General features: G+C 38.3%; 1 protein-coding gene across 2 annotated transcripts in view; it reads left to right on the top strand.

Annotated features, from left to right (window-relative positions):
- The window catches only part of LOC136883282 (serine-rich adhesin for platelets), a 314,874-nt gene extending 301,998 nt beyond the window's left edge, over positions 1-12,876 (top strand). For both annotated transcript variants that reach the window (XM_067155505.2, XM_067155504.2), the window contains exons 12-13: positions 1,192-1,324; positions 11,670-12,876. In XM_067155505.2, coding sequence (XP_067011606.2) covers positions 1,192-1,324; positions 11,670-12,461 — 925 coding nt within the window. In that variant the 3' untranslated portion in view covers positions 12,462-12,876. The remainder of the gene's footprint in view (positions 1-1,191; positions 1,325-11,669) is intronic.
- Positions 12,877-14,040: the final 1,164 nt, after the last annotated feature.

Raw genomic sequence — 14,040 nt, 5'->3', positions numbered from 1 at the left:
TAAAACTGTTTAATAATCCACTGGTCTGAAACTTTATAGGCTCCAACTAACAGTTCAACCCTACACATTTGTTTTAGAAAGAGAGTGATGTGCAGTAATGTTTTGATACTCTTCAATACACGTTTCCATGATTGTTCTTCTGTGTTTCTCACACCACCGGGCGGGTTGGCTGTGCAGTTAGGGTCGCGCAGCTGTGAGCTTGCACCCGGAGGATAGTGGGTTTGAATCCCACTGTCGGCAGCCCTGAAGATGGGTTTTCCGTGGTTTCCCATTTTTGCATCAGGCGGTAACGGCCACTCCCTCCTCACTCCTAGGCCTTCCCTATCCCATCGTCGCCATAAGACTTATCTGTGTTGGTGCGACGTAAAGAAAAAAAGTTTCTCACGCCTTTTAAAACTTCCTTGTTAATTTATAAGCCCTGCTGGAAAAGAATGTTATATTTGTTCTTTTGCATTTTTCACACCTTTTAATACTCTTGTCATCTCAAGAAATGGTGGGCGCTGTTTTCACTGTACGTTGCCCAGTTGTACTTCCTCATAAAAGTAGTCACTGCCACCATACACACGACATAAAATGCATGCATGAAGTGGTTCCCTATCCCTGTTGGGTAGTTTTTAATTAGGTATTCAAGAGTATGTTTTCTGGTTTAACATGATAAATTCATTGCAATACTAATTCTTACATAGAGTGGACCAGAAACTAAAAGAGAAATATAGCATTATATTTACAAGTTGTATAACTTATTTATTATATCTTTGTGGCTAGTCCCTGTTTACATATGTATTTCTTGCATTTTACTGCCTTTTTAAGTGGCTGTTCCTTATTTTATTTTTTTTGTGCATTTTTGCCTGCCTGTTTTATACATGCTAGTGATTTTATTTACCCCATTTGACAATGCTAGGGTTAAGGATGATTAAATCCTGTTAGATTCATATGTTTTTGTCTGTGGTGGAAGCATAACTGTATGTATTTATTTATTTATTTATTTATTTATTTATTTATTTATTTATTTATTTATTTATTTATTTATTTATTTATTTATTTATTTATTTATTTATTTATTTATTTATTTATTTATTTATTTATTTATTTATTTATTTATTTATTTATTTATTTATTTATTTATTTATTTATTTATTTATTTATTTATTTATTTATTTATTTATTTATTTATTTATTTGATCTTTACAGATGTTCAGCCATCGATTTACAATTTGTACAGAATTTCAAAAATCTTCAAGAATTAAGACTTAAGAGTATCCAAGGCATTGACCTTATGTGTAGTTTGGACGTATTGAAGAATTTGACCAATCTTAAGCATCTTGTGAGTATTTCTTTTCCAATATATTTGAGTACAAAAAAAATCTTCATGTTGCATGAATATTAAAAACCATTGGAGCTGACTTTTGTTGTAGAAGTATGACCAATTAAAAGCAAGAAGTGAGTGGGTAATTGAAGAAAAGAAAGTAAAACTATAATTTTTCCCTTGTTATTGTTCTTATATCTTAGAAGATAATGTAGCACCTTCTCAGTTTGTCCAGGTTGATTGTTTTTAAATGCAGCCAATGAGACTTCCTTTCCAGATCTACATCATTGACCCAGTGTGCACTCGGCTCAGTTTTACATCTATGTGGTAGCAGAGGGATTTTTTATCATTTAGAACCGTGAGACATTTTTTAAAAGGAAGGGACATATTAAGCTATAAGAATATTAGAAAAATCCTAAGAGATAAGAATATGAGAAATAAATCAAACACATATTACAATCACACTTGAACAGAGAAGAAAACTTTAAAACACAAAGGAAAGCTCAAATTCTTCAGAGTATTTGTCAGCCTTTCATGAATTTCAATTTCTTTTTTTCCGGCATGGAACTCTGCATAAGCCGTTAAATGTTTTTGTTTTAAGCTTTCACTATCCTAGGTTTTTCTCATCTGTCCACCGTACATTTCCTAATCAAAGAAGCAGCTCAACGGCTGCATTTAATGCTGACCATGCCAAACAAAACTTGCCAGGTTTTTTATATTTGGATTTTGCCTTTTAAAATGAGCAAATACGTCACACTATTTGTCACTGACACTTCAGTCTTTTAGTTTACTCCACACTTCAGCTTAGTTTTCACATTATTTTTTTCTTTCATGAAAACTTGTCAAACTAGTCATCTTCGTTCACAGTAAAATTTGGTGACACTGGGTTTATGTCCCTCCTTTCTCTTCAAAGTGATCCAACAGTAGTCTGGGGAGGATTTGAGATGTGTGCACTGCTTGTAAATATATTCAATACAGGTAAAATAGAAATCTACTGCATAGTTTAGAAGGTTTTTATATGTCCTTCATTTTCTAGCACTTGCAACTGCATGTTGAAAACAGGATAGATTGACCTGTGTTTGATTTTTAAATGTATATATGTTTAAATATAACCAGCATTAAATACACAAACATTCTACCTATTAAAGAATGCAGATGCTTGCTGTCATGTTTGTTTATTACCATCCACTCTTTTCACTACATGCCTTCTTGATCTCGCGAAATGATTAGTTCTATGAGTTTCTGTATTTTCTTTCATAGGGCTAAGGCGCTACAGGTTTGTAATCGGCACAGTATTTGAGGAAAGACACCGAAGTGGAAAAACGTCAGGGTCACTGGGACATGTTATCAATAAACAGGATGAATGGATGTTTCGTGTTGTTTTGTCGACAAGTATTTCCATTCCATTAACATCTGTAAATCACATAATGTGTTTGCTCAAGGTAGTAATCCTCCTTCAAGTTTTCAAAACTAAGGCTGCTCGTCCACTGGAAGCGACTACACACGATTATGAGATCAGGCGACTACGTGCTCACTAGCGCGACTGATTCCAAAGCGAATATTGTAACGGAACCGCGTCCACTACAAGCAACCTCCAGCAGTCGACTTCACGCAACTATAACTGACAACAGGCGTCAAGCGACAGATCCCCCTCGAATGGGATTTGTCGCCTGTACTCCACAGTTCCTGCAGGCATCCGGTTGTCTGTCGTCGTTATATGCAACGTTGATTTTATTATTACTACAGTATCGATCAACATTTGTTGTGGCTGTTATATTGAAAAGTTTATAAGTGGTGTTTGTGAAAGAACACTCCTGTGAAATGAAAATGAAAACCTACAACCTGTTTTCCAGTCATTGACCGGGTCAAGGATGTAATGAATGAATCATATATAGGCTAGTAGTACAGTGGGGTCGCCACTCCCAAAGTGATTTATTAATGACTGATAGATGCTATGAAATGAGAATGGAGAGTGTTGCTGGAATGAAAGATGACTGTTGAAACCGGAGTACCCGGAGGAAAACCTGTCCCGCCTCCGCTTTGTCCAGCACAAATCTCACATGGAGTGACCGGGATTTGAACCACGGTATCCAGTGGTGAGAGGCCGACGCGCTGCCGTCTGAGCCACGGAGGCTCCACTCCTGTGAAATATGAAATATAAACGCTATCATTCTCAAGATATACGAGGCAAACTATGTTCGAAAGTTGCAGAGGAAGTGGATGTTGCAGGCTGAGAAGCTCAAACGGTAGAGTGCTGGCCTTCTGTCCCCAGCTTGACCGGTTCGGTCCTTGTTCGGTCCTATGGTATTTGAAGGTGCCCAAATACATCAGCCTCGTGTCTGTAGAATTACTGGTACTTAAAAGAACTCGTGCAGGACAAACATTTTCAGTTATTCAGTTCATGTTCACAGGAGAATGCTACAAATTTCTCTCTGATGCTGTAAGCAGTAGTAACACTTCTATTTTTGCCTAGTGAAGCAAATCTGGTGGGTGCACCACTGGCTTCTGATTGTGACTGTCGATGTAATAATGCCACAGCCTGTTGTTCACCTTCTTTAATAATTTTAATAACTTGACAACTCCTACTACAGAAACTCGCACAGACCTGTATGGAGTACAGACGCCAACTGACTATCGCGCGAGCTCGGCTACAGTGGACGACCCCAGTCACATATAGTCACATGAATCAAAGTCGCCTGCGGTCACCTGTTCACATAGTCACGCCTAGTCGTTTCCAGTGGATGAGCAGCCTAAGACTTCAGTCCTTTTCCATGCTTCTCAGGTTTTCACGAAAAAGGGGAGATATATCATTTTCTGAACTATGATTATCAAAACATGCCATCTTGGGCCAAATTTTTAATATAAAATTTCACAGATATTTGAATATTGTGCCATCTCATTGTGCAGTAAGCTATACTGACCAACAAAAAATAACACTCAGTTTTATTTTTAAACTGGAGATTTATTTCAATTTCTCGTCAACTCAGAGAAACCAAAAAGTAGTACCTTGATTATCCATCCCTGGAAATAACGTTTCAGTTTCTCCAGATTAACCGTTGATAGTATGTGGATCCTAATTAAATCATGTCTTGAAAATTTTGCATTATCTGTTCCTTGAAGGAACTATTTCTCTCATCAACTGTTCAGAAATTTCAATCCCATGAATGCTAAATCCTCGATGAGCATTGTTTGAGAAACGACAGCTACGTCGTATTTATGGATCTTCGCAATAACGTCCCGTAATTGTGGTAATTAGATTAAGGACCGGAAAAGCGATCGGAGGTTACCTTGCTTATTGTTATTGTTTAGGAAAACTACGGAAGTAAAGTGAAGTAATTGAAGGAGACAGAGCGCATTCCATCAACAATTTGGCTAAACATCATAATAATGAAATGTGGATATAATTATAATAATTTATAATAATCATAATTTTACAAAAACTCCTACACGAATTTCAATCATGCACACACCATCTTCTGGCACCATCAGGCCATTATATATGATTGTGTTCTCGTGACCTGAATACTCATAGAAAACCATGGGAGGTCTTGGGATATTACTGTGTTGGCCTGAGTATAAGACAAGGATTTTTACACTTATAATTTACGTTAAAATGTCCTTGTAGAAATCAGTCTTTTTTATGCACAGCCTAACATTTACAAAGTTTATACAATTTCCCACCTGTAGTGGCTTGTGCAGAGAGTCTCAATGTACTTTGCAGCTGAGTTCAAGATCATGATTAAACCAAAGTGTCCAGTTTTATTTTGTTTTCCAGTTTGTGGCTTGTGTTTAGTGACAGACAAAATTCAGCATAATGTATTCGAGAGCTTTTCAAAATCAGTACATGCATTTGAAACGGTATTCTTGAGCACAACATAACCTTTTAAAATCCAATAGGCCCATTGATAATTTGAGATACAAGACCTACAGGAACAAGCTGTATGCGTCGTTCACCAAATAACAAGGGATTTCTCTATCGCATTGGGTGGTTTTGTATCAAATAACGCTGTATTTTATTAAAATATAGAACTAGAAAACTACTTGAGATTGATTGTTGCTTGGCATTAGTTAGTAGCATATTTTTTGCTGAGCTTGGCTGATCAAAGTTGCTGATCTGAAAGAAGTTTTCACAGAAAAGTTACTAAATTTTCTCTGTAAAATGAATTTAAAGTATTTGGATTTTTAAATCCTGTAATTTATGTAGGAGTTTTTGTAAGATTAAAACTGAGAAATTGAAGTTCCTGTGTACTTTATGATCTAATACCTTGATTTAGAAATTTTGGAACCTCAAAATGAAAATAGATCAATCTTTCTATATCATTTAGGTAATAGAACCAGTCAGGAAAGACTTAGGTAACAGCTTTTTAATAAATTCTGACAAAACTCAGACTATAATATTTTGTATCAAAGGAAGCCTTCAGTTGTTAAAAGTAGACATGTGCCCCCAATTATTTTAAATATTACTGTCATGCCATATTGTTCTTCAGTAAAAACTTACATTTTATAATGACTGAGACGCTAAATTGGACTGAACAAGTGACAAGTACATGCCGTTAGATAGGGGCTTCGTTTTCATTTCATTCCTGACCCGGTCGAATGACTGGCAACAGGCTGTGGACTTTCATTTTCGAAGTTCATAAATCTCTTTTTCCTCTCAAACGCTACTCTACTATATTTCCAAAACATCTTAAAATACGGCTGGTAAAATCCCTAATCTTACCTATTATAGTCTATTGCGACACTGTATTAACGGACATATCTCAAGGCAGTAATAAAATTCCTCGAACAGTTTAAACACCTGTATTCGATTTATATTTAAGCTGCAATATGATTCTCATATTTCGCCTTATTTTAGGGAGTTGTCATGGCTTCATGTTCATGAGCGTCGCAGCCTCCACATGTTGTCCCTTCTGTATGGAGTTCTAAACTCAGGTGTACCGGATTATCTCTCATCAAACTTTAATTACCTCTCCTCCTATCATAACCACGATACACGATCTGGCTCCTCTTTAACTATATCTCTGTCACTTACAACCGTTCCTTTGCAGTCACTGATGCGAGGCTGTGGAATACACTCCCTGCTACCGTTAGGGATTTTCATTTTCATAGGAGATTTTAGATAGATTGCCGAAATCACTTGCTGAGTACTTCTAACTGACTTGTACGATGGGTGAAGTTTGAATGAGTGTATTTTCGTAAACGTTAGAAATGTATTTGCTAGCTGTAGGCTTTTACTGTTTCCTTCTTTTATTATTACTAGCGTTAGTTTTATAATTATTACCATGTTAATTTATATTGTCGTGTTGAACATTCTATAATTATTTCTTTTATTACTATCTCCATATTTGCTATTAGTAATGTAACAAATTATATTTCTGTTAATTATTTTACATGTTTTGGTTAAGTCTAAGAGAGGGTCTTGAGCCCTAATTTCGCCACAAATAAAGATGAATTACTTACTTGCGTAATTGATGTGTACGGTCAGTTGCTGCGTTCTTTTGTTGTGCTAGAGGGGTCATACTAGCTCCGGGTGGGGAGAGAGGGGCAGTGATTGTGCTCAGTTCTGAATTCATTGTGTTGGAGTGTGGTCAGGCATGCATAGTTTGTTGCTGGCATTGAGTTGAGTGCTTTAGCATTTAAAAGGTTTGTACAACTGTAATTGAGCATTTTTTTAAAAAACTGAATTAAAACTACCAATCACGTGTTCACTATATAGTCCATTATTGATACAAAAATTAGGAAGTCAATCTGCGGTGCATGTACCAGAGGATTACATATAAATAACACCTGAGAAATGTTCCATATTCTTCAGTCAGAGAGGCAGTCTCACCTTGCACTAGGTACTAGTTTCAGATATTCTAGATGTTGACTTTACTATTTTGGCAATGAGTAATAAAAGTGTAATTAATAATTCTGTCAGCTTTTTTTTTTTTTTTTTTTTTTTTTTTTTCCCCTCGTGCTTCCCTTAAATATCTTATGGGCCCAAATATGTCAACATTTGTACAATAAAATGTATGTTAAAAACATGTTACAGGTTCTTACATGTTGCAGCTTTGCATATAGAGAGACTCATTTTGTGAAGGTCTGTTTGTATCATTTCCCACCTGTACTGATTTCAGCAGTGCAAGTCGTCATGTGCATTGCAACTGAGCTCAATATCACGAATCAACAAAAATTTGAATCTGTAAACTTGTGCATATTTATGGCCTATATTGGTTTGTATTGACTACTTACAGTGAATCAAGGAATTTAATTGGAGTCTGCTTATCAGAATTAAACATACTACACTAAGCGGCACGAAAAACGCAACACTTCAATTTCTTTCAAAAACTGAAATTTATTCTAAATTTACGACACTAATCCACCATCTTATGATGGAATATTGTGGTACAGTCCCATCTAATGGTCTAACAATGAAAAGAAAAGACGATTATAAACAAATTGAACAAATTAAGTGAGAGATGCACGTTTCAAGGAAATTTTGAGTAAGCAGCTCATTAAGGTAATGCACTCTGTTTTAATGTTACACACTTCACACTTTCACTTCACAGACCTCGGAGACTGTCTCGGGGACCTCTGTTCGCGTCTTCAAAAGCGTGCATTGCCACCTCTTGCAGCAATGACAGCATTCAACCTTTCATGCATGCTCCTGATTAATGTGGTAATGTTCTGTTCAGGAATCATCTCCCATTCTTCCAGGAGGGCGTTCCGTAGGTCCTGTAGGGTCTCTGGATAGCGCTGATGGACTCTTCTCCCCAGCTGGTCCCAAACATGCTCAATGGGATTCAAATCGGGGCTTCGAGCAGGCCAAACCATAGCATGAATCTCTATTTCATCCAAGAGCTGTTGCACAATTCTCGCAACATGTGGGCGCGCATTGTCGTGCATTATATAAAACCATCACCAATAAATGGAGCAAAAGGCACAACAGGCTCCAGAAGGAATTCCTCCACATACCGATGTGCAGTAAGGCTCCCATGCTCCACGAAGACTAAATCCGTCCTTGCAGCTGTATTGATTCCTGCCCACACCATCAGAGAACCACCGTGAAAAGGCGTCCTGGATGAAAATGTGCAAGGGGAATACCTTTCCCCTGGCCTTCTCCAGACCCTCTCTCTTCCGTCAGGTGATCGGAGGCCAAATTGTGACTCGTCGGTGAACAACACTTGATCCCATTGTTGTACTGTCTAACCAAGATGTTCCCTTGTAAAACGCAGTCGAGCTGTGCGATGCCCTCTGTTTATTTCCGGTCCTGTAGCAGATCTTCTGGACTGAAGATTGTCTTCTTCCAGTCTTCATCGAACGGTTCTCTCACTAACATTGACCCCTCGAACTCAGTGGAGTCGGTTTCTTGCTTCAATAGCGGTGGTGTGACGGTTGCGGAGAGATTGAAGTTGTAAGAAGCTGTCATCTTTCTCCGACGTTGCTCTTCTCGGGCCTGGTCCTGGTCTCCTTGCAAAGCCTCCAGTTTCCCTGTACCTTTATACGGTTCTGGAAATTGTAGAAGGTGTAGTACTCAACACTTCTGCAACGTAATGCATGCTGCGACCATCTTCCACCAAAGCAGCAGCTTTTGCAGCTTGTTCAGGGCTTCACGGCATGTTTATTCCAGAAAGATGATTAAGAGAATCACAGAAAGATCCTACAAACACGTGTGATTGAAAGGAGACGAATTACAGGTACAACAGTAAGCGCTACAAGAGCGGGAAAACATTATTGGCTCACATCCAGCGATGTGTTTTCCAGGTTGCGCGGGAATAAACAATTGAGGCTAGTGCAATAGACAATCAACACGTCATTGTTTATTCGCAAAGCAACGCCAATAGCATACCCCATCTAAAAACAATGGTTGAAGTGCTTCACTTCGATTAAATAGATAATTACACATCATTTATTGGGTGTTGCATTTTTCGTGCCACTCAGTGTATAATAAACATAAACGCTATATTTATTTCATAACATTTGTCCCATCGTACATGTTTTGAGAATCTGTCATTCTGTTCTTCAGCAAAAATAATATGTTCCATTTACATGATTACAGTATTATTAATATTAATGCTATTATTAAATTTATCAAAATCCAGTGACTTTGAAGTCATTGGATTTGGGAATATATTATCTTCACTGAAGAAGAGAATGGTTGAGTCTCGAAACGTCTGACAGGACCAAATAATAGTGTTTATTTAAATATTGAGCGGGTGTATTCCAATTAAATACCTCGAATCACTAAATCAATATTTCTCTAGCTTTGACAATTTTTTCCACTTTGTGACCTGTTGTTCGTTGCTTGGCATCATTTTTAGTCCCCATTCTAGTCATGGCAGATAGTCTGGAAAGGAAAGCATCTTCTTCACTACAGTTACTGTAAATACAGGAAGTATAAGTTATGAAACAAACCTCAAACTGCAGGTTTTACACAATGCAAAACTCACTAGGCTGTGAAAAAGTTTTTATTTACTGAGTGTAGCTCATATTGGTGAAAAGACAAAGAAAGGTTTGAGAATGAAGCTATTGGAGGTGACGTGAGTTTCTGGAAGGCAAGCCTAAGGTGTTATAAATAAGAAAAAACAGAGAACTTTGCTCTGCATCTTCAGAAGGAAATCTCAACTGTTCATGAGGGAGACTCCTGCAATGATGAGGGTTTGAATCTGAAGAATGCTTTACCTTTAGTACAATCGTTTGCACCGGGTGGCACAGCGCTCCAAGCGGAAGCTGACAACATCGTTAAGCTCCAAGGAAGATGTTCCATCGCACCGTGAGTGCGCGAGAAGTAACAGAGAGGGCATCGGATAAAACACAGACAGAAGAATAAATAGAAAGTAAAAATTTTCAGTAAAGTGCAACGAAAAACACCCAGGATAGAATAGAACAGAGCAAAAGAATGGAAAGAAAGTGTGTGGACAAAACCAGAGGATGTTGATAATGTGAGACGGTGTGGGAGAAAGTTGGGGGGGGGGGGGGTCCTAACTGGTGCGCACACGTTAGGAAAGTATGACACGTGACACATTGCCTGGAATGAACCCTCTGGTGATGAGGAACACCGAAGAAATATCCATCTCAACCAACCAGACAAGTCGGCAATAGCTGAGCATGCCCCCTTGTCGGGTCATCATGTCGTGTTCAAAGATGTTCAAACTCTTACCGATACTAAACACTACCGGTGTAGAATTATACAGGAAGCTGTGGAAATGCGTAAAAATCCTAATGATTTCAACAAGGACACTGGCTGTCGGTTAAGTAATTCGTGGCATTGCCAGCTATTAAGGATTTACGTAGGTAGTTGGATGAAGGATAGTAAGGTGATTTCTAATCCCATTCATACCCCCAGTCATGAAGTAGTTGTAACGGCAATGAGTGTACCAAGAATTAAAGTAGCAGTAAACAAGAGCTTTGCAAGAGTATTAAAGATGAAAGAGGACAATCCTATTTACAATCCTCCCTGTCCTTCCACTATTGTTATTTTGTTTCGGTGTTTTCCAAATTTGCATGTTCTTCGTCACCAAATTGTTCATTCCAGGCTGTGTGTTAGTGTCATACTTTCTTAACGTGTGTACACCGGTCAGGCCCCCCCCCTTCTCCCACACCGTCTCATATTATTATCATCATCATTATCGTCTGGTTTTCTCCACATACATTCTTTCCACTGTTCTGTTCTTTCTATCCTGTGGCTGTTTATCGTTGCACTTTATTTCAATTTTTTATTTATTTCTTCTGTTTGTGTTTTGTCCCTTGCCCTCTCTGTTACTTCTCGCGCACTCACGGTGCAATGGAACATCTTCCTTGGAGCTTAACGGTGTTGTCAGCTCCCACTTCGAGCGCTGTGCCACCTGGTGCAAACGATTGTACCAACGGTAAAGCATTCTTCAAATCCAAACCCTCATCATTGCAGGAGTCTTCCTCATGAACAGTCGAAATTTTCTTCTGAAGACTCGGACCATGTTCTCTGTGAAAGGTAAAGGGTTTTGCCTTGTTTTCTTGACACAGCATAAACCCATATCATGTCTACAAGTACGGAGCGTGGAAGCATCAATGGTAACATATTACACTGTTGTTCTACCTAACAGATTGGTCGCCTATCAGTGTTACTTAAAACTGAGGAAAGCCCGCAATATTTTATATTAAAATAAAACTTTTGTTCTTAGATTAACTTGAGGGGCATTAAATTAACTAAGTTATAACAGAGCTTGAATATGTGAAAATTACATCCATTATTTAATTTTTGTTGTATATCTTACAAGAAATCAGGGTCATCTTGTGTATGAGGTTCTCTTATATTCAGGTCACTACAGTAATACCTTCTCCTTTAGTATCAACTTATTCTTCTGCTGCTGATTAATGCTCTTTTTCTTTCTTGTTTTGACAGTCGCTGACTACATTTAAAGAGTTTGGGAGGAAAAATCCAAATGTGATTGGTTCAATAACCTCTCTGGAGAGTCTGGAACTTGGTGATTTCTGTGACTTCCCGGACAGTTTCGGCCAGTCCTTGACTAATCTGACGAACCTGCAGAGATTACGTCTGGAGAAAGGACAGGGTAAGATGTGTCCGACTTTCAAAGTTCTAGCCGGCATCCGCACTCTTCCCCGCCTGACCCAGTTGGAGTTGGTCAACTTCGACATCAAGCCAGGCTTCGACGTTGCTCTGGAGCAGTGCACCAACATCCGTCGACTGCTCATCATTCCGACATACGTAAGCCAGTCTGCCACAACTAACCATATGGTGTTGGGCGGCGTGACTAAACTCGGAGGTTCCCTGGTGGACTTTGTGTGGGGCGTCACTCACGAGCTGTTGCGAGTTACGGAACTCTTTGTGGACCAGTGCGAGGGTCAGAAGGGAGCGCGAGTTGCGCCCAAGGACAACAAGAAGAACGGTACTAGCGATAGCATCCCGGTGTTGAAGCCCGTGCCGGGATTGGTGGTAGACTCGCTCAGTGAAAATGGCTCCGACAGTAAAGGTGCGGACTCTAAGCAAAAGGCCCCTAGGGAGGAAATTAGCGACGAAAACAAAACTTCCGCAGCTACGCAACAGGTGGACATCGTGCCACTTTCTGAACTGCAGATGCTGCTAACAAATGCCCTGCCCAACACCAAGGTAAAGATTCTGAAGATACCGTTTCACGCAACGTGGCGGCAGTCTATAGGAGAGCATAGTCATTGATCACGTGTATATATGAAAGCCAAATGTTATCATTTACAGAGGACTATGTTCTAGAAATGACTTCACTTTCTTTTTGGCCGGTATCCATTATTATATTCATTGTAAGTTACCTTAAATGCTATGCTGGGTATATTTAAATCTACAGATTTTACAAACTATTTTTTTTAATTAAACTTTTTTTTTTTTAACAGAGGTTCTTTGTGATTTGTGTGTATTAGGGAAGTACAAATTTGTTACAGAAACAAATTCTTCGTACCTAGTTTATGAATCATTAGTGAGAAGTGCACCTATGACAATGTGATGGCTGGGTGCAAATGCGAGATGATTTGATACTGAAATATACATAAGACTGGGATTGGAGTGACCCTGTAAAAGAGGAGAGATTGTTGAAGTGACGAGTTTTAGCTGAATTTTTTTTTAAAAACCATATAGTGTATGTGAATTTTTGGGGGCATAAGAGCAACATTTTGGAGATGTGAGCCTGTCACTATTGCTGCTCTTATGCCCCCAGTCGTGCTTGTAAATAAGAGCCAGTACACAACACCAGGAGGATTTTTGTGTTGTATTTTGAATTATTTTTTTCCTTATTCTAGCATCTTCTTCTTGTTTCCTGTTACTTGTATTGTAATGTTTTATCAGAACTTAATCATAAATCATGCTCCATGATTATGTTCATTATCTTTATATTAAATCACCAATGGATTGTTACCTCAACATACAAGAATGGTAACTGGTCTTCCTTTGGCTACCTTTCCATCCCTTGCTTCCTCTTACACCAGTGGCTGCTGCACTCCAGGAGTACTGAGCAGGCATGGAGAGTTGAGTGCACTTACAAAGTTTGTTTGATTATTCTGTGTACAGTGGTAGCAGGGCTCAACTGACTGGAAATTAAAATTTCACAATATATTTGTATCAAAGCAAAGCTGTACAGCCATGGTAAATCAGTGCAACAAAATAGTTCAATCTGTAATTTATAGGGCCAGTATTTTTATCAATTAATAATATTACTTAGTATTACTATGGCACGGAATGTTTTTATCCTGGTCTAAATTTACCCACTTAAGTTGAATTTAACACATTTCTGACTTTTATAAACACAATAACATTGTTTTTGTTGGACATAAAAAATGCATATTACAATATCTTTTATCATTAAGTTGTCATCTTGTACACCGGCATTCATTAATAACTAGTGGTCATAAATATTCATTTCATGCAAGGAAATCTGTACAGCCCTCAGAATCGCGCGGTACCATTCTCTCTCATTGGTCAGAGCAAACACATGTACAATACAATTGAAGAGCAAGTAGACAACAGAGAGAGTGAAGATAAACATGTAAACTCATTGAGTGTCAAATTTTCCTGATTCTTTGTAATCCTTGTGTGCTAAATGTTAGTGGTCTTGATCATGACGTTTTCAATTGGCATTGTGCTCAACCGTTGTAAGAAGGAATTACCCTTATTTTTGTCAATTTAGGTCCTCTATATTCAACTACTTTCATACTTTTGTGAGCACTTTCAAACGAAAAATTGGGTCTGTGAAGCAACTAATGTACAGTACATGGGGCTTGCCTTTTTT

This window comes from Anabrus simplex, chromosome 11 (assembly GCF_040414725.1).
Source record: "Anabrus simplex isolate iqAnaSimp1 chromosome 11, ASM4041472v1, whole genome shotgun sequence".
Classification (NCBI taxonomy): Eukaryota; Metazoa; Arthropoda; class Insecta; order Orthoptera; family Tettigoniidae; genus Anabrus; species Anabrus simplex.
This window is presented reverse-complemented; position numbering and strand designations above follow the sequence as displayed.